Source organism: Coprinopsis cinerea, assembly GCF_000182895.1.
Source record: "Coprinopsis cinerea okayama7#130 chromosome 7 map unlocalized cont3.7, whole genome shotgun sequence".
Classification (NCBI taxonomy): Eukaryota; Fungi; Basidiomycota; class Agaricomycetes; order Agaricales; family Psathyrellaceae; genus Coprinopsis; species Coprinopsis cinerea.
The window spans coordinates 880,099-902,073 of NW_003307538.1; the positions used below are offsets into that span (position 1 = coordinate 880,099).

General features: G+C 50.6%; 10 protein-coding genes across 10 annotated transcripts; 6 read left to right on the top strand and 4 right to left on the bottom strand.

Annotated features, from left to right (window-relative positions):
* Positions 1 to 312: 312 nt before the first annotated feature.
* CC1G_09892 (hypothetical protein) lies at positions 313 to 1,179 on the top strand (the record flags this gene model as incomplete). The annotated part of the gene is made up of 5 exons (XM_001831137.2): positions 313 to 491; positions 565 to 604; positions 655 to 725; positions 775 to 1,024; positions 1,093 to 1,179. The coding sequence occupies 5 exons, from the start codon at positions 313 to 315 to the stop codon at positions 1,177 to 1,179; spliced, it is 627 nt and encodes a 208-aa protein (XP_001831189.2).
* A 1,130-nt stretch (positions 1,180 to 2,309) lies between these two features.
* On the top strand, positions 2,310 to 3,853 carry CC1G_09893 (hypothetical protein; the record flags this gene model as incomplete). Its single annotated transcript, XM_001831138.2, has 3 exons — positions 2,310 to 2,502; positions 2,554 to 2,961; positions 3,021 to 3,853. 3 exons carry the CDS (start codon positions 2,310 to 2,312, stop codon positions 3,851 to 3,853), a joined length of 1,434 nt encoding a protein of 477 aa, XP_001831190.2.
* Positions 3,854 to 4,556: 703 nt separating this feature from the next.
* CC1G_09894 (hypothetical protein) lies at positions 4,557 to 6,272 on the top strand (the record flags this gene model as incomplete). The annotated part of the gene is made up of 3 exons (XM_001831139.2): positions 4,557 to 4,737; positions 4,802 to 5,170; positions 5,221 to 6,272. The coding sequence occupies 3 exons, from the start codon at positions 4,557 to 4,559 to the stop codon at positions 6,270 to 6,272; spliced, it is 1,602 nt and encodes a 533-aa protein (XP_001831191.2).
* A 108-nt stretch (positions 6,273 to 6,380) lies between these two features.
* CC1G_14799 (hypothetical protein) lies at positions 6,381 to 7,231 on the bottom strand (the record flags this gene model as incomplete). The annotated part of the gene is made up of 6 exons (XM_002910774.1): positions 6,381 to 6,575; positions 6,640 to 6,695; positions 6,747 to 6,844; positions 6,901 to 6,957; positions 7,016 to 7,061; positions 7,121 to 7,231. The coding sequence occupies 6 exons, from the start codon at positions 7,229 to 7,231 to the stop codon at positions 6,482 to 6,484; spliced, it is 462 nt and encodes a 153-aa protein (XP_002910820.1). The 3' UTR covers positions 6,381 to 6,481.
* A 1,043-nt stretch (positions 7,232 to 8,274) lies between these two features.
* CC1G_14800 (hypothetical protein) lies at positions 8,275 to 8,747 on the bottom strand (the record flags this gene model as incomplete). Its single annotated transcript, XM_002910775.1, has 4 exons — positions 8,275 to 8,380; positions 8,433 to 8,493; positions 8,554 to 8,585; positions 8,641 to 8,747. 4 exons carry the CDS (start codon positions 8,745 to 8,747, stop codon positions 8,275 to 8,277), a joined length of 306 nt encoding a protein of 101 aa, XP_002910821.1.
* A 1,189-nt stretch (positions 8,748 to 9,936) lies between these two features.
* Positions 9,937 to 11,338, top strand: CC1G_09896 (lipase; the record flags this gene model as incomplete). The annotated part of the gene is made up of 9 exons (XM_001831141.1): positions 9,937 to 10,156; positions 10,214 to 10,311; positions 10,370 to 10,410; positions 10,471 to 10,584; positions 10,645 to 10,730; positions 10,799 to 10,887; positions 10,944 to 11,008; positions 11,068 to 11,246; positions 11,307 to 11,338. 9 exons carry the CDS (start codon positions 9,937 to 9,939, stop codon positions 11,336 to 11,338), a joined length of 924 nt encoding a protein of 307 aa, XP_001831193.1.
* An 837-nt stretch (positions 11,339 to 12,175) lies between these two features.
* CC1G_09897 (ATP synthase) lies at positions 12,176 to 13,270 on the bottom strand. Its single transcript, XM_001831142.2, has 6 exons — positions 13,182 to 13,270; positions 13,083 to 13,122; positions 12,809 to 13,028; positions 12,583 to 12,753; positions 12,310 to 12,532; positions 12,176 to 12,257 (listed from the first exon to the last, which is right to left on the bottom strand). Exons 1-6 carry the CDS (start codon positions 13,216 to 13,218, stop codon positions 12,232 to 12,234), a joined length of 717 nt encoding a protein of 238 aa, XP_001831194.1. The 5' UTR covers positions 13,219 to 13,270; the 3' UTR covers positions 12,176 to 12,231.
* A 2,237-nt stretch (positions 13,271 to 15,507) lies between these two features.
* On the top strand, positions 15,508 to 17,218 carry CC1G_14801 (hypothetical protein; the record flags this gene model as incomplete). The annotated part of the gene is made up of 7 exons (XM_002910776.1): positions 15,508 to 15,639; positions 15,899 to 16,006; positions 16,056 to 16,214; positions 16,335 to 16,452; positions 16,735 to 16,770; positions 17,031 to 17,070; positions 17,146 to 17,218. The coding sequence occupies 7 exons, from the start codon at positions 15,508 to 15,510 to the stop codon at positions 17,216 to 17,218; spliced, it is 666 nt and encodes a 221-aa protein (XP_002910822.1).
* Positions 17,219 to 18,107: 889 nt separating this feature from the next.
* On the top strand, positions 18,108 to 19,175 carry CC1G_14802 (hypothetical protein; the record flags this gene model as incomplete). The annotated part of the gene is made up of 4 exons (XM_002910777.1): positions 18,108 to 18,208; positions 18,472 to 18,722; positions 18,880 to 18,916; positions 19,121 to 19,175. 4 exons carry the CDS (start codon positions 18,108 to 18,110, stop codon positions 19,173 to 19,175), a joined length of 444 nt encoding a protein of 147 aa, XP_002910823.1.
* A 2,106-nt stretch (positions 19,176 to 21,281) lies between these two features.
* CC1G_14803 (hypothetical protein) lies at positions 21,282 to 21,566 on the bottom strand (the record flags this gene model as incomplete). Its single annotated transcript, XM_002910778.1, has 2 exons — positions 21,282 to 21,384; positions 21,439 to 21,566. 2 exons carry the CDS (start codon positions 21,564 to 21,566, stop codon positions 21,282 to 21,284), a joined length of 231 nt encoding a protein of 76 aa, XP_002910824.1.
* Positions 21,567 to 21,975: the final 409 nt, after the last annotated feature.

The window sequence follows — 21,975 nt, forward strand, 5'->3', positions numbered from 1 at the left end:
TAGACACCGCCTGCCTCTACATTCGCTGTAGCACCAGATCAGCTCAGACGAGCTAGGTAATTCCGCATTCATCGCGATATCCAGTTTTGTGTCATAAAAACCCCTGGCCGGTTCTGCGGTGGTCGTGGTCGTGGCCGTGGAGGAAGAGAAAGAGGAGCAAGTAGTATGTAGGGCGCGTCCAAACACGCGTGGACATCGCCATCAAAATAGCGACCAACGAGCTCCGCCACTGCTTGTTTGCCATTTACCACGTTCTTGAACGACCTCCACGACGCTGGCGACTTCCTTCTTCTAAATACCCAAAATCTACCCATGGAATCTCCAACCCAATATCAACAATACCATCAAGGTCCTGCTCCAGTACCAATTATGCAGGAACAGTCTCAAGGAGGACCTATCCCTGTCGACGTTGTTCCCGATGGCAGCAAGGTGGGCTTGGTGTTTAGAGTCCTGAACCCACTGGCTTCATGGACCATTACAGCACTCGAACCGTGAACGAGGTCGATATAAAGAGAAGTAGGGTGCACCGTACTCCTCTGTAGCATTGATAGGACCAATGTCTAGGTTCCAAGCAATGCGGGAGAAATATGAGAAAGCTACACGGGTATGGTCGTATTTCTAGTTTCGTGTCACACCCGGCTCATAACAGTTCAGCAAAACGAGGTTTTCCAGAAGCAGTTGGAAGTAGCGAATGCCAAAATCAATAAGCTTCAGGCAGAGAACGAGTGAGTCTCAAGCCAGTCTTCCCTGGGCACTGATACTGACCGTTTCTAGCCTCTTGCTAGACTCAATGCTTATCAACGAAGAGGGTCTATACAACCGCTTCTTCCCGGTATCCCATCCCCAAGATAGGTTTAGCGGACCTCCGCCAGAGATGCATCGGAGAAGCCCACCCATCCCTCGTCACGCTGTACCAGAGAACCTGAGACGAAGTCGAAGGCTATCCAACGCTGTACAGCCTATGAATGGAGGACAGAATATCAGCCCTCTTCCTTCAAATGGACGCCGTGAACACCATCCTGACGTATGTCGTTTTCTTCAACGCCATTCTTGTTGTTGCCTAGGCTTTATGATACTGATTCTCACCCTCAGTCAACAGGACCTAAGCACATCCAGTCCCAACACCAGTTCGAGCGGCCGCTGGAGTTCATCTCACACGATTCTAACGGGCGTCAATGATCTTTTGCTGTCGTTCCGTTTTATCTGTGTTGCGTCATTTTCTTCCAAGTTTTCGCTCTCGAATTTGCTATCCCGTTTCGCGCAACATTCTCAGTTCCAAGTGTACTCTAGCTCGCTCCTCTATTCCCGCCATATACTGCAGCCCTTCCCTCTGACTATGGCTTCTGCCTTCACACCTGAAGCGCCCAACTTACGAAATCTCGTTGGGCCAGAACTAGTGTCGCCGCAAGCTAAGGTGGAAGTACCTTGAGGTCTTTTGGTGGCGCACCTTAAGGGACCTCGAGGTACCTCAAAGCTCAAAACATTGGAGGGAACGCATAGAGGACGGGGTATGTCGCGCGTTGGCTTGAGCGCTTGATGAGGTGGGCTCACCCGAACGGATTGGGTAAAGCAATCAAGACGCACAGCCGCCGTTTTGGCGGATGGGAAGTTTTGCTGGCGACCTCAAGGTGACCTTAAGGGACTTTAAGGTCGTCGGACTTCGAAAATTGGGACCTCAAGGTACCTCACCTTGCGGCAACACTGGCCAGAACTTCCTGCCACCACTCATGAGAAGCGTTTCGGCAGGTGAGTTGTAGAATGGAGTAAGTCTTCGGCCCTGTTTCACTCGCCTGTTTAATTATCGGTTTCGACAGCCAACTCCTGGTTACCGATCCTCGACTTAGACTGTACTTTCCCAACATCAGGTCCCAGAACCATCGCAAGACCGTTTGGATTGATCCTCATTGACCGTGCTCTCGGAATTGGGCTGTTGAGCATTGAAGCTCAGTCCCCCCAACTAGCAGCGCATATCCGGCTTAGCTTGACCCCATCGTCACGATGTGCGGTTATTTTCCACCTCAATATCAAAACCTGAATACCGGAGCCCTTGGTGCCGTCTACACCCGGCTTGATTTTAAGGACGTTATGTAGTTGGGAACACTGCACACTCTCCTGGGAATGGCGATTGAGTAGCTGATCATCATTCACCGCATCGGATCTGAGCGCCTCGCCGTTGATTTGACTCTTCACAGCCTCCGTTCGAGGCATTCCCGCCTGCACCCCATGACTCGACAAAGTTTAAATATCGCTCTCACCCTCGTACACGCAGCAGCACAGCAGTCGTTCCAAGTTGAACCCTTTCCGCATCCATGTCCGACCACATAACGGAGCCAAGTCGACTCGTCGTACTGGACGATACGCACCCCCGCATACGATACTCGGGCGCTGGGTGGAATCTCACCAATGGAGACCTTCGAAACACGACTGGAACCTTTAGCAAGGCATTTCAGAAGACATTGCACGTCACAAACACTCAGTCGACTCTTTCATTGACATTTGCGGGTATGTACCAGGGTCTGTTGTTCACCGTGTACCCGCTAATCCTCACGCCAGGGAACTTTGCGGAGATATATGGTACTGCAGACTTCATACTCGACCCAACTGGCAGCCAACGCGGCCTCGAATGGAGGTGCATTCTCGACGGCTCCGAATCCACAAAAGCAAAGCAGGCTCAGCCGAAGGTTCCAACCAACGACTTCTGTTGCTGCAGATACGAAAACCTCGACAACGATGAACACACCATTCAGCTGGAAGTATTGGACACTCGAGGCGCGACATTCGGATTCGACAAAATCGTCTACCGCCCAATAGAACTCGTGGAGAAAGAAACCATCTTAGTCCTACGCGACGACGCCGATATCGAGAGAGCGGGAGCTTGGACAACGATAGGGTCCCCGCTGGCAGGTTCGGAAGGGTACAGCACCAGCCAACCTGGGTCCAACTTTACCTTTTCTTTCGTCGGTATGTCCAAGTTTCCACCCAATGATTCTCGGACGTTGACCACGTCGACTACATCGTAGGCACTGGAGTAAGCATGGTGTCGACTCTCCCCGCCGCGGACTTCCCAGCTACAGGCACATACAGAGTTGACGACGGAAAGTCCAGCGAATTCACCATCCCTATCCACATATCCGACCTGAACACGGGCCAAAGTGAAGTATTCCGAACCCCAAAGCTCAAGCGCGGTCCACACAAGATTACCGTCTCCTACCAGACAACGCCAGAACAAGGACGAAGAATGGCACCACTCTCCTTCTCTTACTTGCTGATACACGATGGAAGCAACGAGCGAGTGGACCGTGATAAACTTGGAGATACCGGGCGAGGCGTTTCGAAGGGCGTTGTTATCGGGTCTGTGTTGGGTGGATTTGCTTTGCTGCTTGCTGTTTTTGCAGCGTTTTACTTTCGCAAGAAGGCCCAGGTCCGATCCGATCCTGAGAAGCGTGCAGAGCCCACGACTCGCCCTTATGACATCTATGCGTATGGAAACAACGAAGACGACGGGTCAGCTGGGAACACCTACTACCTCAAATCCGATCGTTCACGTTCGAACTCACCACAAAATCACTCGCCCCGAATGGACCATCTAGCGTCAAATGTTGTCCTCGCCAAGAATCGATCCGCCACATCACAAACCTCAACGTTGATAGACACTGGCAGAAACCGTCAGCCAGACGTCGACACTTCTCCTCGTCCAACAGTTATCGACCACCAAGACAGTGGGATCACACTTCCACAACCCGAGGTCATAGAAAATCCACCCAGCTACGATACGCTGTGGCCTAGCCGGCGATCGCCTGCGACACTTGCGCCCACTCCAAACCCTACCGTCTCTCACAAGAACCATGGCTAACGGATTGAACGATGCTTTTGCATATCATTCTATTCCCGACGTAATATCCAAAGAAGATAGCCAGCAGGTCCCAAACACCACTAGGAATGTTTCCCATCCCTCTACGCGTTGATTGGCACTTGGCAGTAATGCGCAACACCTGGGAATCTAGAAACAAGAGTCGCGCGACGAGACGATGTTGGCGATACTGATAGACGCCCAAGCGGTCCTTGAGGTGTGACCTAGGCAGAGCATATTCTATGGGACTCCCACTCGGCTGGCTTTGGCGGAGAAGAGAGCATAATCTCAAGTGTAAAAATTAAACTGTAGAATACAATGTACCACTTAGTTTCCTGAACGTCTGAGAAACAATCAGTGCGGCTGAGGGAGGGCCGGCCCGACCGAGGCATCCCTTGGCGCAGACGCCCGTTCCCAAAACGGCAATATAAGCGCTCCCGAAACTTTGCTTGGCCTATGATGCGCGCTCTCTACTCGGAGATATCATCAGCGCCCATAGTCAAGATCCCCGAGGGCAGCAGAGGAAAAGTGCCAACCGCCACTGGGAAAATCCCCTCTTCACCTTTGCCTCTATATCCTCAACCACTTCAGTGACTTCATAGTCACTTCCCTTCCGCTCTTTGCTTGCAACGCCTCGACGAGCATAGTCTCGTCGATTTCGACAACATCCGGATAGACTCGATTTCCAACAGCGAAGGCTGACGACATGTCGCAGCAAACGCGATGGATTGTCGTTGATGACAGGGATAGCCAAATCACCTACAGCGGTTCATGGTCCTCTATTTCTGGCGACGAATTCAATGGGCGAGGAAGCTTTGGGTCAACTTATTTAAACACATTACGCAGCTCAACCTCTACGGGGTCAACCTTAACTTTCAGTTTCATCGGTAAGTTCGTGCAACGCTTTCCTGAGTCCAGTCCTCACGTAACTTTTTGTTTCGTTGTGTGTAGGCGATGCGGCGCGAATCATGGGTACCATGCTAGGCAGGACGACGGATCCGGAATGGGAGTGTATACTGGATGGTGTGGTTCAGGAGAAAGAGTCTGCATGGAACTCGCTACAGAACAACATGGCCTTCTGCAAATTCTATGAGCTCGCTCCTGGACCTCATACCATTAGCCTCAGGGTGACCCGAAGCTCCGAGCGCGCTTTCCTTTTCGACCAAATCCAATACAAGCCAACTGGCCGAGTCGACAACCAAGTCACGTATATCACTCGCGCAGACCCCAATTTGGCGTACGATAGCACATGGCAGCCGCTAGGACATGCCGCGCACATGACACACCGGACGGGAGGGATTTTGGAGCTTCGCTTCATTGGTGAGTTTGCCTGTGTCTCGAGGAATACGAGTCACCAAACCCTATCTCAGGAACACAGGTCGCATGGTACGCATCCTACCCGAGCGAGCTAGCACATGTGGATTCGACAGCCTCATATACGCTCGATGGTGGTGCACCTGTCTCTATAACCGTTCCTGGTGGAGGAAACGATTCCGATTGGAACAGACTTCTATTCACCACTCCTCGCGTGAACAGAGGAGAGCATACTCTGCGGGTTACTTACCATGGTCGAGGATCCCAGACGCCCCTGGTCCTCAGTCACCTCTTGGTCACGGATGGAACCACCCAACTGGTCTCACCGCCTCCTCCAATCGACACATCACCGGCGCCGCCGACCGACGATGCGACACCTGGTGGCGGAACGCCAACGTCGACCGACGATGATGAAGACTCCGGGGACAGTGCTCCAGGGTCAGCCGCAAGTTCAAGGCCACGACCATCGCCAAGTGACAGTGCGAACCCAAATATCCCCGGAGGTCTATCAGATTCAGACACTGAAATTGCACCTTCGGAAGGACTTGCAGTGCTGCGAAAGAGCTCGACTGCCGGCTCAAGTCCAACGGATATCAGCAGTGGGGGAGGTATCGACGGAAACACTAACACCAGTGACAGCAAAGGCCTCCCGGTTGGCGCCATTGTTGGAGCAGTGCTAGGGTGTCTCGCGTTCCTTGTTCTGGTCGTTGGAATCCTCGTCTTTCTCAAATATCGACGCCGACGAAACACCCGAAACATTTTCCTTCCTAACTCCCCCCAGACAGTGCAGCCATTCTACGCTGCTGGCTACTCGGATGCATCAAATCCACCCATGGCAAGCGTACCGGCAGTTGGCCAGGGAGAGAATCAAGGGCAATACGGATCCCCGGTTTCGCTTCCTCCTGAACAGGGAAGCATGTCGGCCGGCCTTCCGTCCTCCATGTCAGGCCTCTCGAATCCAAGCGCCTTTTCCCCTCAGATCAACTCCGGTTTCTCTCCTGTCTCGAGTACTACTAATCTCCTCCAACCTTTACGAAAGGGGTCTGAAGCACCCATTCCCCCACAATCTGTGCAACTCGTCGGTCATCCACCCAATTACACTCCTTGAACGTGTTTCTCTTTCCACCTTCAGGCATATGTGCTTGGACTGTTGTAAATTATAATTCACTCCGGTCTCTCGTCGCTCGTTTATTGTCGAGTCGATTGATTTCGAATTCTCTGGACATTCACCCTCGCCCATAGCTGTATTAAATTCGATAATCATTGTAGCTGAGAATTATTGCTATCTCTCCGTGGTTCAATCGGTGCCGCAAACCATTACTTCCTGATATAAGGATCGCAGACCCTGGGATTGTTCAGTTTAGATGGGTCTTTCGTGAAATATCCCCGACGGATGCCTTCCATATAGGACCTAGCGAAGCGCGCCAAAGTACATCAGGAACTTAAGATAACCCTGAGAGGGTACAAGCACTCACCACTGCCGCGCAGTATTACCAGATCGTGATGAGAGCTCAATCTTGAAGTTCCAGAACTGGATGGACAATACGTCAACAGTCTGCAAAGTTCAAACCAAACAACTTACGATCCATCCAGCGGACTTGCTATACGCCAGCTTTTGGGCGTCGGCCCATTTGTGGAGGAACTCATCCGAGGCGCCAAATTGGGTGGCTAAACTCCATTCTGGGACAAGGTCCGTTAGACAATTGCATTAATCCGTCATTTCGGGCGGAATTCACCTCCAAACCAAAGAGGTGTGTTCCTAAGAGCGCCCGCCTTCTCAATTCGATCGAGGTCTGGTCAAGGTAGCCATTAGCCATGGTACACCCATGATAAAAAGATAGAAAAACATACTGCATATGTGAGTCATGTACGCTTCTTCGTTGGGGTCAGTGACGCCCTGTGAAGTGTGGCGCGTTATTCGCCCGATACGTTCAAATCAGTCGTCAAGACACCCACCCCAAAAGAGTAGTACAGATGATTATCGTATGTCTGAGGGCCAATCTTCGCATCTGCAGGGTTCGAAGGGTTGTTATACTGCCAAGTCATATCCATGAAGCTGGTCGACATATGATAGTCAGTAGATGCGCAATATGGTAACAAGGATGTTCTTGCTTGGTGATTAAGGGCGAGCGCCTCTTCAACGAAGCTCTTAATCCTTCTTTGTTAAAGTTGGTGTTCACGCCGAGTTGGGCAGCGACCTTGAAAAGTACAGGAATCATCTCCCTAAGGACCTGCCTTACTTCCGCGTTAAAAAGGTCGGTTGCGCCAGAGAGCGACTTCAAAGAGGTACTGATATCCGTGGCAGAAAGAGTGGAAGGGGGCACTTTGTTAGCACTGTGCCAACCAGGGATGTAGATTCCGAGTCCCAACTCGACAGCGCGGACGACCTGAACGAAATTCTTCTGGACTAGCCGAAATTCAGTTCAAGTCGAAGTTCATGGGTGGTGCAGGAGCTTACACTGTCCGTAGAATGGCGTTTGGTTCGCGTCCATAATTGGTTCGTTAATAGCTTGCAATGAAGCTACAGAGCTGAAGGAAGGTTCAAGGTGGGAGATTGCAGTGATCACCCCTGACCAAATGAGCGCACGGCGATAATTATATGGCGTCTGATGGATGGCGGCTTCAGCGACCATCTGCAGGCAAGAGCAGGTGTACGTACATAGAACTGCACGTCTTTCGTGCACCTAGTATACAAATGAAATAGACATCAGAAGCAATTCATCCACCCATGAGGCGAAGGCTAACCTTCCTGCAAACATTTGGTTAGGCGATTGAACGCCAGGCAGCGCGTGGTGGTCTAGGATGACCGTGATCCCTGCATCGCGAAGTTGTCTCAGGCCTCTTTTCTGCAGGTGCGAAGAAGGTCAATTCTGACAATCAACTAATCAATCAAGAAAAAGTCGCACCAAGTGCAGGATCCCGCCTTTAGGATAATATTCAGTTCTGCGATCGACAAGTGGCTCTACAATCCAGTAGCCAAGCTGGATAAATAGGTTAGTCTCGGGGTTGATACTATGACGGTAGCCTGAGGCAGCATTACCGGAATTCGGACGGTGTTGATTCCAGCAGCCACCAGTTCGTTGACGTCGGTTTGGTTAAACCAGGTGGACCTAGCTCTCATTACCATTGGGACTGTTGGGCAGGATATTGGGTTTCGCATACCAATGTTTTGCAAAAATGGCGTCGACGGTTGTGGGATAGGCCTGGGCAAACGCGCTACCCACATAGTGTCAAGAAGCCGCGGTGAAAGGTGGTATGGTGGACATACAACTCTGATGCGATACACTTGGAGCAGTCGCTACATTGCTGCCCGCCCATGTTGGACCATTCTGTATGATGGAAATCATGTTAGGCGGGGTGATGGAACGAGGCCAACAGGCGCTACACACCCTGTGGCAGCATCCATGGCTCCAAGACCAACCTGGGACAAAAGTTGGCTTCATTTTCGCGCAAAAAAGATAACTAGAAAGACTCACCAAGATCCTAGGTTAACACCATATATCTTGCTGGGCAGCCCAGTAGCTTTGACGATGGCCAGCAAAGCGGACAAGAAAACTAGATGGGCGAACGAAGTGAATGGCATCGTGGTAAGGTACTAGAAGAGAGACGCGGTGTGTATTTAACGGGTCACAGCGGACTGCAGCTGATGTTGATGGCCTTCTTTCGTTTGACAGTCTCTGAGCCGAAACAATGAATGGACCATATGCGTGGTAGTCCACGTCAAGCATTATAGGCTATCTTAAGCCTCCCGCTGCCCGAATAAGGTGCTAACCCCCGTTTGCTGGAACGTAATTTGAGCCAGAGTCAGACCTTTCTTTGCCCTTGAGGCCTTGAGCCCCCTTCCAATCCACGCAGAGAACCATTGTCGTGTAAAGTCCCAAGGCAGCGAAACAGCAAGGCCATTCAGAATCCAGTAGCACCCCAAATCAAGTTGCACTCTTCTTTTTCGCGACAACACATGGCGACCTTCGCGCCGGAGCTAAGAGATGAAGATTCTTGCGGAAGGCCTCGAGCGACTTTCGGGGTATCTGGTTCAACTGGCGGTTTGGACGAGACAGAGAGATACTCGAAAGGGTAAGCCAAGCCTGGCGCTTGCTGTGCTCGCGTAGCACCGCGTGAGAACAACGTCGTCGGCAACTCTGATCCGAAGGCTGCCGCGTTTCCTCTTCACTAACATCTCGACGAAGAATTATATTGTCGTTTCATCTTCATCTGCACCTACTGCCGATAGAATCACTGATCAATTCACTGGGAGAAGCAACATCGGCGTCCAAACATAGGTCACCTGGATCTGGAGGACTGGCAGTTGAGGTCCGAGACTTACACCGTCTTTGCTCTCCGCCTTCTCCCCATGGTCTTCTCGTCGCACAAGCTGTTCAACGCCTGCCCAAAACGTCAGAAAATGAAAATAGTTTGCGTGTTGGTAACTGCGTTACCACCGCCATAAACCCAAGACTCGTCAGTACCGACCGCAATTCAATGATGGACAAGGTATGCATCAATATGCCGAGCGACCATCTGCAGTGTGCTGACAATCGAACTACCGATCTCTGTTATTTAGCGTAATACTCACGAATGGTGGGATCCTATGTAAAAGGAAGCCTCGTCTGGCGAACCCGCATCCCCTTTCTTCTCTCCTAGTACGCCTCCAGTGCTGAAGCTTTGGGTGGACGAGCGGCCGGCCGCCTTTTGTATTTCCTTTCCTTTCGATTCATTCTTTCCATTCTCAAGCTTTGGACTTGAATTGATATCTATATATTCACAGCTTCGAAATGGCTCTGTCTTTACTAGTTCTGCCGTTTTCTTGGACCTTATTGCTTCTATTGGCTCTGGTCAGCCCCCGTGCCGGTGTACTTGCAGTTCCCCTCGTCCACCGACAAGCCGATCTAGTTGCTCTTTCAAATGCCGAGATACAGGCTTTCCGGCCTTTCACGTTTTACGCCAGCACTGCCTACTGCAAACCGGACGCCGTCCTTTCTTGGTCGTGTGGTGGTAAGTGCGTATCACTGTCCCCATAATTCAGAAGATTTGATCCAGGCCTCTTCTCAGCAAATTGTAACGCCAACCCGACCTTCAAGCCCATCGCAGCTGGTGGTGACGGAGCGGATGTTCAGTTCTGGTACGTTGGAATAGATCCAACGCTCCAGGTAAGCGCGCCTATTTTCATAGATTTTCGAACCCCGCACCTCATTGAGATGCCTTCAGACAATAGTGGTCGGGCATCAGGGAACAGACCCAACTAAAATGTAAGTGCAGCACATCACGATCCCAATATCCATCCAGTACCTCATGACGATTCTTACTAGTGAGGCCCTTCTGACCGATGCGGACTTCTTCCTTGACGAGCTGGAGTCGGAGAACTTCCCAGGACTGGATAGGTCCATTAAAGTGCACAATGGATTCGCGGAAGCTCATGCCGAGTAAGTTTCCTCTACAATGATGATTCCCTTCTTTCGGTAACTCACAATACCATTGCGTAGAACCGCAGCTGATGTTCGCGCTGCCCTTCAAAGAGCCATCGATGAAAGTGGACTGACCTCAGTATCACTGGTTGGGCATTCTCTTGGTTAGTTCTGAAACTTATTTTCATACTCTTCCCTTACTTCCTGCTGATATACTATGTATTGACGTCAGGCGGAGCGTTGTCGCTCTTGGATGGTGTTTCTTTGCCATTGTTCTTCCCAGACCTTACCTTCAGGACGATCGTATATGGAATGCCACGGGTAACATACTTCGTACCCTCTATACCTTCGCCTTCTCTGACATGTGGTTTTATTAGGTAGGAAACAAGGCGTTTGCAGAATACGTCAATCGCAACGTGGACCTGGATCGGATCAACAACCAGTGAGTTTCATAGAGCAAGACCACGCTTTCGGCTTGCAATGTCTTACGCACCACGACAGGGATGATTTCGTCCCCATTATTCCCGGTCGATTCCTGGGTTTCCAGCACGCACATGGCGAGAAGCATATCCAAGATGACCTTTCATGGCTTGTGTGTCCAGGCAACGATAGTACGGACAAGCGATGTGCGACAGGAGATGTACGCAATATCTTCGATGGAAGTCTTAGTGACCATAAAGGTAAGGCTTTCGTTCGACTTCTAAGGAGCTCGTTTGGTCTTAACGTCACTTCCTTCCCAGGACCTTATGACACGGTGCTCATGGGCTGCTGAACAGTGGTGGACGGTCTGAATGAGATCAGTTTATATACCATTTGCCTTGTGAAGATCATCGGTCGAAAGAGTGAGCTGACCGCTATGGAATTCAAATACAAGGCGGAATATAATACCTCCCAACTTGCCCGTTGCAAACTGACGTACTTCTGGACGGTGATTTAATTGAGGTAAACACCCAGGGCCCAGTCACCCAAGCGTGGATCTCTAATCGACATGTCTAGTTGGTGATAATCAGCAACGGGATGGAGGAGAGTCGCCATAAGTAAACAACACAGCCTAGTCAGTGGCATGAGCTTCTCATTGACATCATTACCGCCTTTAGCTATTGCCGTCGTGCCCAACACATACTTTTATCATCTGTAAATTACACAGCAGTGAGCACACCGGTATCGTTGGTTTCGACGCGTTGGAGAATTCGCAAGGGGCTTGACTGATGACCTCGAAGCGTGCACGACCTTGGCTTTCACATTGTCAACGTCGGCAGCGTGGCTGACTATGGCACGCCCAACATCGCCAAGGCAGGGATGAACACGGTGACTCGATAGAGCCGGAAGGAGACTGCGAACCGGACCTCGCTCCTGCCAAATGATGCATTAGCGGAAACCTGATGCCAGGGTCATACGCTGGTTCCCCCAACCCATCGGATGTCTTTCGCACCACCGAAGTCAACGTTGGCTGTTTCAGACATCAGCCAACTCGCAGGTTGGCGGCCGCACCAATGTAGACATGGCCGCCGTGGCCATGGTCCATTTCCCGAGCTTGCGATCATCTTGGTCAGTCATGGGCAACGAGAAAGCGTTTCTGGCACGAGGACCCTGAGATTGTCACGCGTAAGGAGGGAATGAATGAATCTATATTAAAAGTGTCAAGGTATTTTGCAAGCGTGGTATTTAGATGGCCTTGGCCTTGACGAGCTCTGCGTCGCGTGTTAGGGAGCGATATTTGCATGAAAATTATAGAGGACATACGCTCAATCTCGGCAACAGCGCTGGCGAGGACGTCTTGCTGAACCTTGGGCTCCTTCAAGGAAGCCAAAACCTTGTCAATGACGGCCTTGGTGAGCTCAGCCTGCTCGCTCTCCTTCACTTGCTGCTCATATCGAACCCAGCTGTCCAACACCGACTTGATCTCAGCGGCGACGGCGACCTTCTGCTGTTGAACGAAGGTCTCCGACTCAAGTTTGGCGGTTTCCTGGTGCAGAGTTAAGAGTAGTCAACGAATGGGGACTGAAGTAAACGTACCTTGGACAAAGCGAAGAGGGCTTCGGTGATGGAAACAACGTCCTTCATTTGGCCGACCGAGTCGATTCGCTCCTTGACAGCATTGGTGTGCTCAGCACGGGAAGCTTCGAGGACACCCTTGATGCGGTCAATGTGTCCCTGGGCCCAGTTGTTGTAAGGTTCACGGATGACCTGGATGGGTTGACGTCAACAATTTGGCCTCCGTGAACCACGTTTCGCGACGGACCTTGGCAATGTAGGTGAAGACGATAGCGGAGGCCAAAAGGACGATACTCTCTTCGTTCACAACGTACAATTCTTGCGAAATGGCAGTTGCGGCGAGACCAGTTCCAAGGAGAGCGGTGCCGGTTTTGGTGATCAAGCCTGGGGACGAGGGGAGCTTGTTGACGATCTCGGCGGCCTTCTCTGAGGGCGGTGGGGGGTTGGAGGAGGTGGCCATGCAGCGACTAGAAAAACATCATCAACGTCCCCTATTCCGACGACCAACTCGTTGCACGTACGTGTAGCTGGGGGCCACGGTGGCCATGACTCGCGGGCGAGCTGCAGAATTCGTGGTCAACGCGTCTGTTGTGAGCAACGGCAGGGCAACAGTTACTCACCCGCACGCAAAGTGTTCAGTGCGATTCTCGAGGCCATCTTCTCGTCGTCGTCGTTTTCGTTGAGGTCGGAGGGGACAACGAGCTGGTTGGAAGAAATATACCGTGAGAACCTGTTCCCGGCTTTCCACGAGCTTTGGCCTGGTTAGGGTTAGCCGCCATCACTGTCTGCGACCATCAACACGCAACCTGGACCCTGCCACCATCTTCTTCGTCGTCGCACTGCTGGACTCCTGCTTTACAGGCACCTCAAGGCGACGATGTAAAATGAACAGAAACGCGTAAATGGCTTGTCATCGGCTCCGGCGTTCGTTGCGATTTGGGTCCCAGTCCTCCATCAGGACACTCATGGCAAAATCTGGCTGTGTAGCGAGGAAGAATCCGAACCCTTTCGATGGGATGACGATGATCTATGGAATTTTTAACAGTGGGCGGGATGATGAACAAAGTAGTTTCAGCTCCAACGTGTCCGGATAAATCATCTCAAAGGGACTTACCTCTTCACCTCTTCTAGAGTCTTATTCCCATCTTATCTTTGCTCGTTAACTCTACGACAGATACTGATTGGACGTCCAACATTGCGAGTTGCGCTTGACGGGATTTCGGCCGACATCTGCGATTCCTCTGCATTGACCTGCGATTTTGGATCGTATCGATTTGGTTGGGATTGTTGCGTACCTGCCTCACATGACGCTATTGCTCCAGTCAGGGCTAGGAACTGTTGTCGTATTGTTTGGCTCGCAGGAATGATCAAGGACGATAATGGACTCGTGCCCCAGAACAGCATGGAGCTCACCCAAAATGGCACAATACCACCCAAAAATTGCGGGTCTCGCCCCTATCTCGCCGACCACATATTGCTTCAATTCGGGATTTTGAACCTAATACCTCCTTTTTTCTGGATTCGCTTAGACCTGTTTTCCTGATCCACATCGCCGAGGCTATCCCAATGGGACGTCCTCGCGTGATTTCCAAGCTCTACCCCAACGAAGTGGTGAACATGACGCGGACAGAACAGGTGAGGATCATGACCGAGCTCGTTTCAATAGGTGCTGACGGATAGGTCCTCGTCATCGGGAAAAAAATAGGACCCTTCACGGGCATCTTGGAGGACTAGACCCATGTATTCGAAGTACTCAACGCTCCGAAGCATTACATGCCCTCTCTAATGAGGTATTCCAACTCCGATATCTTGGCCTTGTTATCGTCGTTGACGCTCGCTTGACTGGACGACTCATGTTGAGATGGCAAGGTTCTGAAATGCACCCAGAAATACCCTTTATGCTTCCGGTGAGTATTATTTCGGCAATGCCCTCCGAGTTGGCCTACGGTGCTAATCGCCGTGCTCAGGCTGATTGCTGCGACGCCAATACACGTGTACATGTATCTTCCAATTCCTGTTCCTTGCCATTCACTTCACCGACTTTCCTCTGATAGAACCTGGCGGTCAAAATGTCGGAAACGGAAGGCGCTTCTAACGCCATGTCAAAATTGAAAAGGCGCATTATAATCGCTCTGGGGAGTTTTGGACAGAGACTGACACTACCTTTCTGAACCAGGATCGCAAGTCACTTTAGTAGACGATAGCTCCTTCTAAATGGACAACATGTTTCCTCTTTCACCAGGCATCAACCCCACGCTATGACGACCGACGGAATCAAACTTCGATCCGTGGCATGTTTCCCGACAGCTTTCTAACAGCAAAGTGTCGAACTTGGTGAACGCATACGATCGCCATGCCAACATTTCCCCACCACCAAGGTAACCACACGAAATGACAAACAAGCGCTCAAAATAGACCGGGGTTGCACCCATCCAACCGGTCATTTGGTCAGTTAAAAGGGGATCAGGGTTTTCGACTTAATGAAGAGACTCACACCCCTGTCGACGAAGTCATCAGATTGCGAAGAGAAGTCGAATGGAGGAAGCTTTGCGTGGGAAGCCGTGGGGTTGGGTTGACGTCTACAGGTCGTTTCCATTTTCTATCTTTGCTATCCTCATGTATGGTCTATGCTTGTCGTGGGTATGACATTTCCCGTTCAAGACGCAATACAGGTCTCCCCGCCCGTTTGGGCTGGGTATGGCGGGCGCCCCAAAGGCTTTCCGGTGCGTTCGGGCTGTGCTTCTGCGAATTTACGACGAATTTCTCATACCATGGGCAGCCTGACGAATCATGGGAAGGAAAGCAGAGCAGCAATACATTCAATCCATCCTCATTGGGTGAACTTCGTTATCGCGAACCATACGTTCGATGGCTACGAAATCGCCATGGTCTCCCGAAGTCCAGCTCGCTCTTCGAGAGGTTTCTAGCTGAAGCTCCTCGAGCGCTATGGCAGGAAATGGGCGCTTGAAACCACTCGTCCAGGTTTGGCTCCTTTCGGGGAGGTACTTTGCTGATGTCGATGCTCCACTGGACCCTGAACGGGGTTTGATCTCATTTCCGCCAGGAGGAGAGGCTGATGTGATCCCTCGACCTTCAACGAATTCGCGGAAGTCGAAGCGCTAGCCTTCGTCTGCGAAGGCGCAATCTTCTTTCTCGCAGCCCTCAACAATCCATTGAATCGATTCCCCATATGCTCTTCTTTGAGATGGCAACACACACCGAGTCCTCGGCCAATACTCTATGTCATGTCTGACCAGTGACGGGCTTCAAACGGTTACTAAATCCCCCTTTAAAGCCTTCTCTCTTTCGATTTTATTTTCTGATGTATTTCATTTAGGTTGCTGTTCAAAAGGCCTGTGGAGCACACGAGGCTCGCATTTTGGCCTCGATAAGGAATGCCACCTTTGGTCACGTCGAGCGCTTGTTTCGTAAACTGGAGCGAAAAGTGAGAAAACCGTCTGAAAAGCGCTCACGTTTTCAAAATTGATTCGCAGGCCTTGACATTAGCCTCAGCGGGGGCACTTGACATGCAGCTAGGAACTGGGGATAGAAGCTCACGAGACGATTGGACCAAATGGTATGCTTCAGGTCCCTGTATACCTGTCAAGACGTGCTTTATCGTCTCTGCAGTAAATGGCAAGTCGAGAGAACGTGTGCGTCAATTGGACTTCACCAACACAATTCGGGGCATTTACGTTCTCCTACCGTCCTGAAACGGAAATACGATATCAATTCATTCGACTTCTGGCTCTTCACTTATTGTCTTTTTACAGAAAGCCATTCAAATCGAAGTGAGAGGCGAGCAGACCCATTTTGGACACATGATCTTTTCGTCGGGCTTCGTTCCCTACAGAAACGGAATGCCAGGTTATCATACTTCGGCCCCTCTAGGTGCGTCAATACATTTGGACTTCCTCTCTCGAATACGACTGAAGCCTCTGGGCTCCGATATGTCCGTAAATCCGGATTTCACAGCAGCTGCGACATCATCCCCAATGGACATCGTCGTCGTGAATGGGGAACCGAGTCTAAAGCGTATGCGACTATGAGCTTACTTCTAGGATTTCCGGTAAGAACACCTACTTTGCATCGGTTACCACGGTAATGATCCCATATACCCTTTCGCCAGCTTAGGATACCCGTCTCATCCTCGTTGGCGTCGAGACTATCAAGAGCTAAAGACCTTAGGATGCCCTGAACTTGAGGAGCGTTTGTAATCGGCCGATACATACGGTGGGTGGGTATTTAGTTGACCGAAATCAAGTTATCATGCGTAAGAAGGGCGCAAACAAGGAGGCGTGTACTGAGGTACCTGCCGCAGCATAGTTTCAAAGGAACGAGAATAGGTCTTTAGTCCCCGCACCCAGCGGGCCCAAACCTTGCCTATGACCTTCAGGACCCAGGTTCCAACGTTCCTTGATTCTCTCCCAGCTCGCCGTCCTCATTTGAAAGTTCTCTTTCTCCTCCAGGCATCCAGGTCCCACAGGACCCCCGAAAACCAGCTGAGAGGTCAGTTCTGGGAAATGGATTTGTTAACCGGATTTTATCTCGCAAAACCCCCCAGATTTTAACCGGGTTTTGCAGTGACCTCCGTGCCAAGCCAAAAATCGATACCCGGATTTTGGAACAGACCTCAAAGTCACGAAAACTCATCTGAATTCTCATATTTCGCTCGTATATCCATGTAACTACGTGCAAACACTATGGTATGATCAACCCTCGTCTTCATCTCCGTTGCTGTCCCCTTTCTTTGACTGTTTCGCCACCAGTCCCTTCACGGCTTCAGCAGCGGTTGACACGAAGGGAATTGGACTCTTGCGAGTTAAGGACAAGGCGCTCGTATTGACGGTCCTGGGCGTCTTTTGACGGATAGCTGTTACCAGAATGTAGACCCAAGCCTACATATGGCTACAGGCTACAAAAAATGTACTCATTGATTCCAATTCATAGCCCAGTTTGGTGATTTACCGTCGCAAATCGTAGTCGATTGTGAGTCAAGATACTTCTACATGTTTTGAGTAGAAAATGGGCCCAAAATGGCAAGTAAATTCACGGTCGAGACCACCCAGGACCACCCAAGATCATCAGGTCGCGCGAGCCTGCCGTGCACCAATACCCGGATTTTGGAAGTGACCTCCTCAGAGAGTCGATGATACCCGGATTTAGGAACCGACCTCGACCTCGAAACCCCCCACAAAATACCCGGAAAATTTCTGACCTCCACCCCCAGACCCCCCCAATTTTAACCGGATCTGCACTGACCTCTCAGCTGGTTTTCGGGGGTCCTGGTCCCACCTCATGATAGCGCTCGTCCAAAAGGGACTATCGGAGGTACCTTCTGTGGATATGATCTTCCCATGTCCATCGGTCTGCAGGCCTTGTTTGATCCGGGGGTATCCCAGGTATCTCTTCCCAGCCAATTCCCTTTTGCAAACGCCGCGCCGAAAGGACGGAGAACTTAGGGTGTGGTTGGATAGTGGGCGATTTTCGTGTCGTTTGTATGCCAACGAGTTATCCTTGGTCGTCGGGCCGGGCCTCTAACTATCATGTCCAGTCGTTATCTGGAGTCGAGGATCCTTGCAAGCACTCATGTGGTTCGACTTAACTGCATGTCTTATGGAGAAAACGGGAGGATGGCAATTTCGCAGTGTGCAGTGATAAGATCTTTTGATACCTCCGGCCATTGATCATCTGGGTTCAATCAGGTTCCACTCATTCGGTCCAGTTCTGTGACATCTCGGTGGAGAGCATGTGAAGAGGACGTATGTAATTTCCTCACGTTCGTACCCTCATATTGGCGAGTGGTCACTGGTACCTCGTCCCAATTCGCTGAACTTGTGCCGGCTCCGAAGAACAAGGGGCACGATTCGAGAGCCTGATACCCTTCAGATTAATCACCTTCGCTTTAAGTCAAACGCCCAAAGTCCCCGTTCTTGCGAGGCTTGCGGAAGCCTACTGGGACTGCTGCGGTGAATCGGGGATTCAGGTTCATATGGTCGGGCTTTCATTTACGGTTAAGATTTCAATGAACTTCGCCGTCGAGACCTCGCAGGGCGCTGCATGGAGCTGCAGAAGTCTGGCTGAAGGCAGGGCCATGCTTCGCCTTCCCGTGCAGAACTTCGTCCTAAATTGGACGTTCGAAGCTCCCCTTGGGCGAGCGGGTGCGGTCGTCAACCGTCACGAACATTTGGGTAGTGCAATCGTTGTTGTCTGTGGCCGTTTCTTCCCATATCCAATAACTGAATGGTATCTTGTCATTGCGACTTCCTTCTCCCGGACGCCTGAGTTCCTGTGCGAGATTACTATGTGCCTGTGTAGTGGATACCTACTATCTGGTTCTCAAATTCTCAAGTTCGTGAGTTCTGAGAGGGATTATGAAACAAGTGATTCTATGCAACATAAGCTTCGCCTTCCTTCGATCAGAACCCACGTACGCTAACATGCCAGACAACGTAAATGAAGCTCTGTGCTCAAGCTTCAGGAACTGTGGTTCAAATGAACGTCAACTGTCCATGCAACTTACTTGCTTACCGCCACCAAACCTCGGACGCGTTAACAGCAACGCTTCCGTTGTCCTGGAAATTACATTATGTTTCCACGAAACCAAGGGCTGACAGAGCCTTCCCAAGCGTTCTTTCCGCACAGTCCGATCCGAACACATTGACGGTTTCTGGAATAGACATTCTCCAAATATCTGATTTCCTAATCGGTCCACCTTGCCCCTGCGAGCGAATTGAAATATGTTTCCGCTGGTGGATATGCCCGTGGATGTTCCATGACAACTCTATTCAGCTTCGGTAAACCACTAATTAGGTGCTCGAGTTTCTTTGGAATTTCTCTGATTTTTCGACGGAGGCAAAAGGTCAGGCTGATTCCCGCTTATTACCTTGTTAGACTTTATGTGCGTCCTCTCGCGTGAGTGTAATATGCGAGCCTTTCCGCGACAAAAGAATGCGTCTGGAAGTTTGGGTGTGTTTCAGGATTTTCTGCATTTCCAGAGCTCAGATGTGGGACTTTGCGCGGTGGTATCTACCACGGGCCGTCATTGGTTGTCCCTGTGTCGTCACATGGCAGGATGTGCTGTCATTTCAAGGCTCCTCGGCATAGAGCACCAAGCAACCTTCACCGTGGCGACATGAACTGCCATTCGCCTAGGGCGCCTTTACCGCAAGCGCTGCAATGGGTGGGCAAAGGGCCCCATATCCCACTTTCACCTACATAGCCTGACTTTACTTCTGAGATTTACCCATGCGTCAAGTCACATGAATCGACTTGAGAAATATTAGAGGTTTCGATTTGTGGAAAGAAATGAGTTTTGATGCGTCTTTGGTACGCGCGCTACCTTTAGGCGCTTATCTCCCCACACAAAGGATCACCTGGTCCTCCGGTCCTCATACCTTACATACATCATCCGCAAGTACTATCTGATATCACTGAGTGTTGGAACATTCATACGGCATTCAATCCGGCAATCCGGCTTCAGGATAAGTAAAGTAAAAATTCTTTCATGTATTCTATTGCACTTGAACACCGACGATAGCTTCATACCGCACTGAAAATCCTCCGACGTTGGGATTTCAAAGGATTATAGAGATTCTGATTTCATTTACTAATGCATCTCTAGCCAGCAGCATTCAAAGGGAGAACGGTAGTTTACTATAGAGTGTACGGACATCCATGCATCACGCCTACTAGCCTATGGGACAAGTGCCGGTGACACGCGGAAATCATTTCTCCTCCGAAGCAGGCCTTTCACTGGCATTCATTTGCAAGGTAGCAGAGATTGCTACTTAGTGGTATATATTGTCCCTCGAATCTCCTAACTCGAAGTCACCGATTCGATACATCTGCATGATCCCAAGGCAGGACTTCAACATATCCCACACCCAGTCAAATAAACTCTCAATACAGTGCATACAAAAAGCCATAAGGGAAAGGAAGTCAGTTTGACGTTGCCGTTAACCTCGAACCCGTAACGCCTCGTCACAAAGGGCCGACCAGATGAAACGTAAACCCATGAGAAATACTGGTAGCCTCGTGTTATCTATGAACCAATAAGTAAAGTGAAATAGTCGTAAGAGAATGGGTAAGTGAAAACTATTGGCGGGTTCAGACGGGGATGAGTGGGGAAGGTACAAATCAGGGAGAAAGATGTGTGAATGAATTCCAACGAGCGCTGACGAGCGTGGGCACTGGCGAGGGGGCTAGTCATTAGCGCCCGGGAATTCAAAGCCAGGTCGACTTTCAGGAACGGATCCCAAAGATCACACACAACTCGGCGAGCAATATCGTCTGCCTACTCTATCTGCTGTCCTATGAGAAACGTTAACAGCATTGGTATGTATCATCGCATCACACAATACACAAATCCCCCGATTCGTGACAGGCTGTAGGATTTTGTAGCCATTCAATGCCAGCCGCCGTGGCGGCATCCAAAAATATAAACGCCAGTTACATGTTCTGTCAAACTGTCAGGTTCTACTATGTAACTCCATATTCTAAGTATGAGGGAACCTGTCCTAAGGCTCAAGAGCCCCCTTAGGTCTGGCCGGGCTCTGATATGCTGGTACCCACGGGTGGCGAATTCACGCGGAATGTCGACGTCCATCCGCTCAATGTCTGTCGAAAAACTGAGTGAAGCCTTTGAAATATGTCCTATAGATGTATTCTTCTTCCACAAGGTCGTGTATACTGCCCTGAGCCACTGAGAAATAGTGCTTCTACTCTCGAATTACCGGGATGACCGCGGGGAGCGTTGACGGACACGCCGGCTTCGGTTCGACATAGACAAGGTCAATCTGACTACGAATAGCTACTATACGACTAGAGCGTGGTGAATGCTTAGAGGCAGTTACTAAAAACGAACTCCCAATTCACTGCTTCACACCGGTTGTTTCGTCGGTCCCAGTCGCTGCAGGACCCGCCATTGATGCCGTCGGCACCCGACACAGGTTGATATAGCTCGCCTTGAAGTGCACCCGAGCCCGCCTGGGGGAAGGGGTCATTCGTGGGCGTCCAGGTCCCTTCTTTCATGGGATCTCAAGCCTGTTGCTCACTATCTTCTCGTTTCATTTGAACTGAACCCGACTCTAGCGATTGGGAAGAGGGCTTGGGATTTGAAGCCCCCCGCCCATTGCCGACTCCATGCCGAAACCTCAAATCCCGCCTCCTCGACAGTAAAACACAAATCAATCCATTTCCACTGAAGGTTTTACCCCTAACTGGCACTCATAGACACTTTAATCACCCGCTCACCCTCGTCCTTGGATCCATGATCACCTGCGTTAAATAAACGTCGCTTGAAATGCATTCCTCATGGTACCCCTATCCGTATGCATTTCAGCCCCACTCTGGTCTGGTTCAATTTCACACACACAGTAAATCAACAGGGAGACACCTTGCTCAGTCCACATG

Coding starts and splice junctions, on each gene's coding strand:
- CC1G_09897 (XM_001831142.2), bottom strand. CDS start 13,218: ATGGCCTCGAGAATCGCACTGAACACTTTGCGTGCGG. Junction 12,533..12,582: donor CCCTCTTCGCTTTGTCCAAG/GTACGTTTACTT, acceptor ACTCTGCACCAG/GAAACCGCCAAACTTGAGTC. Junction 12,258..12,309: donor CGCTGTTGCCGAGATTGAGC/GTATGTCCTCTA, acceptor CACGCGACGCAG/AGCTCGTCAAGGCCAAGGCC.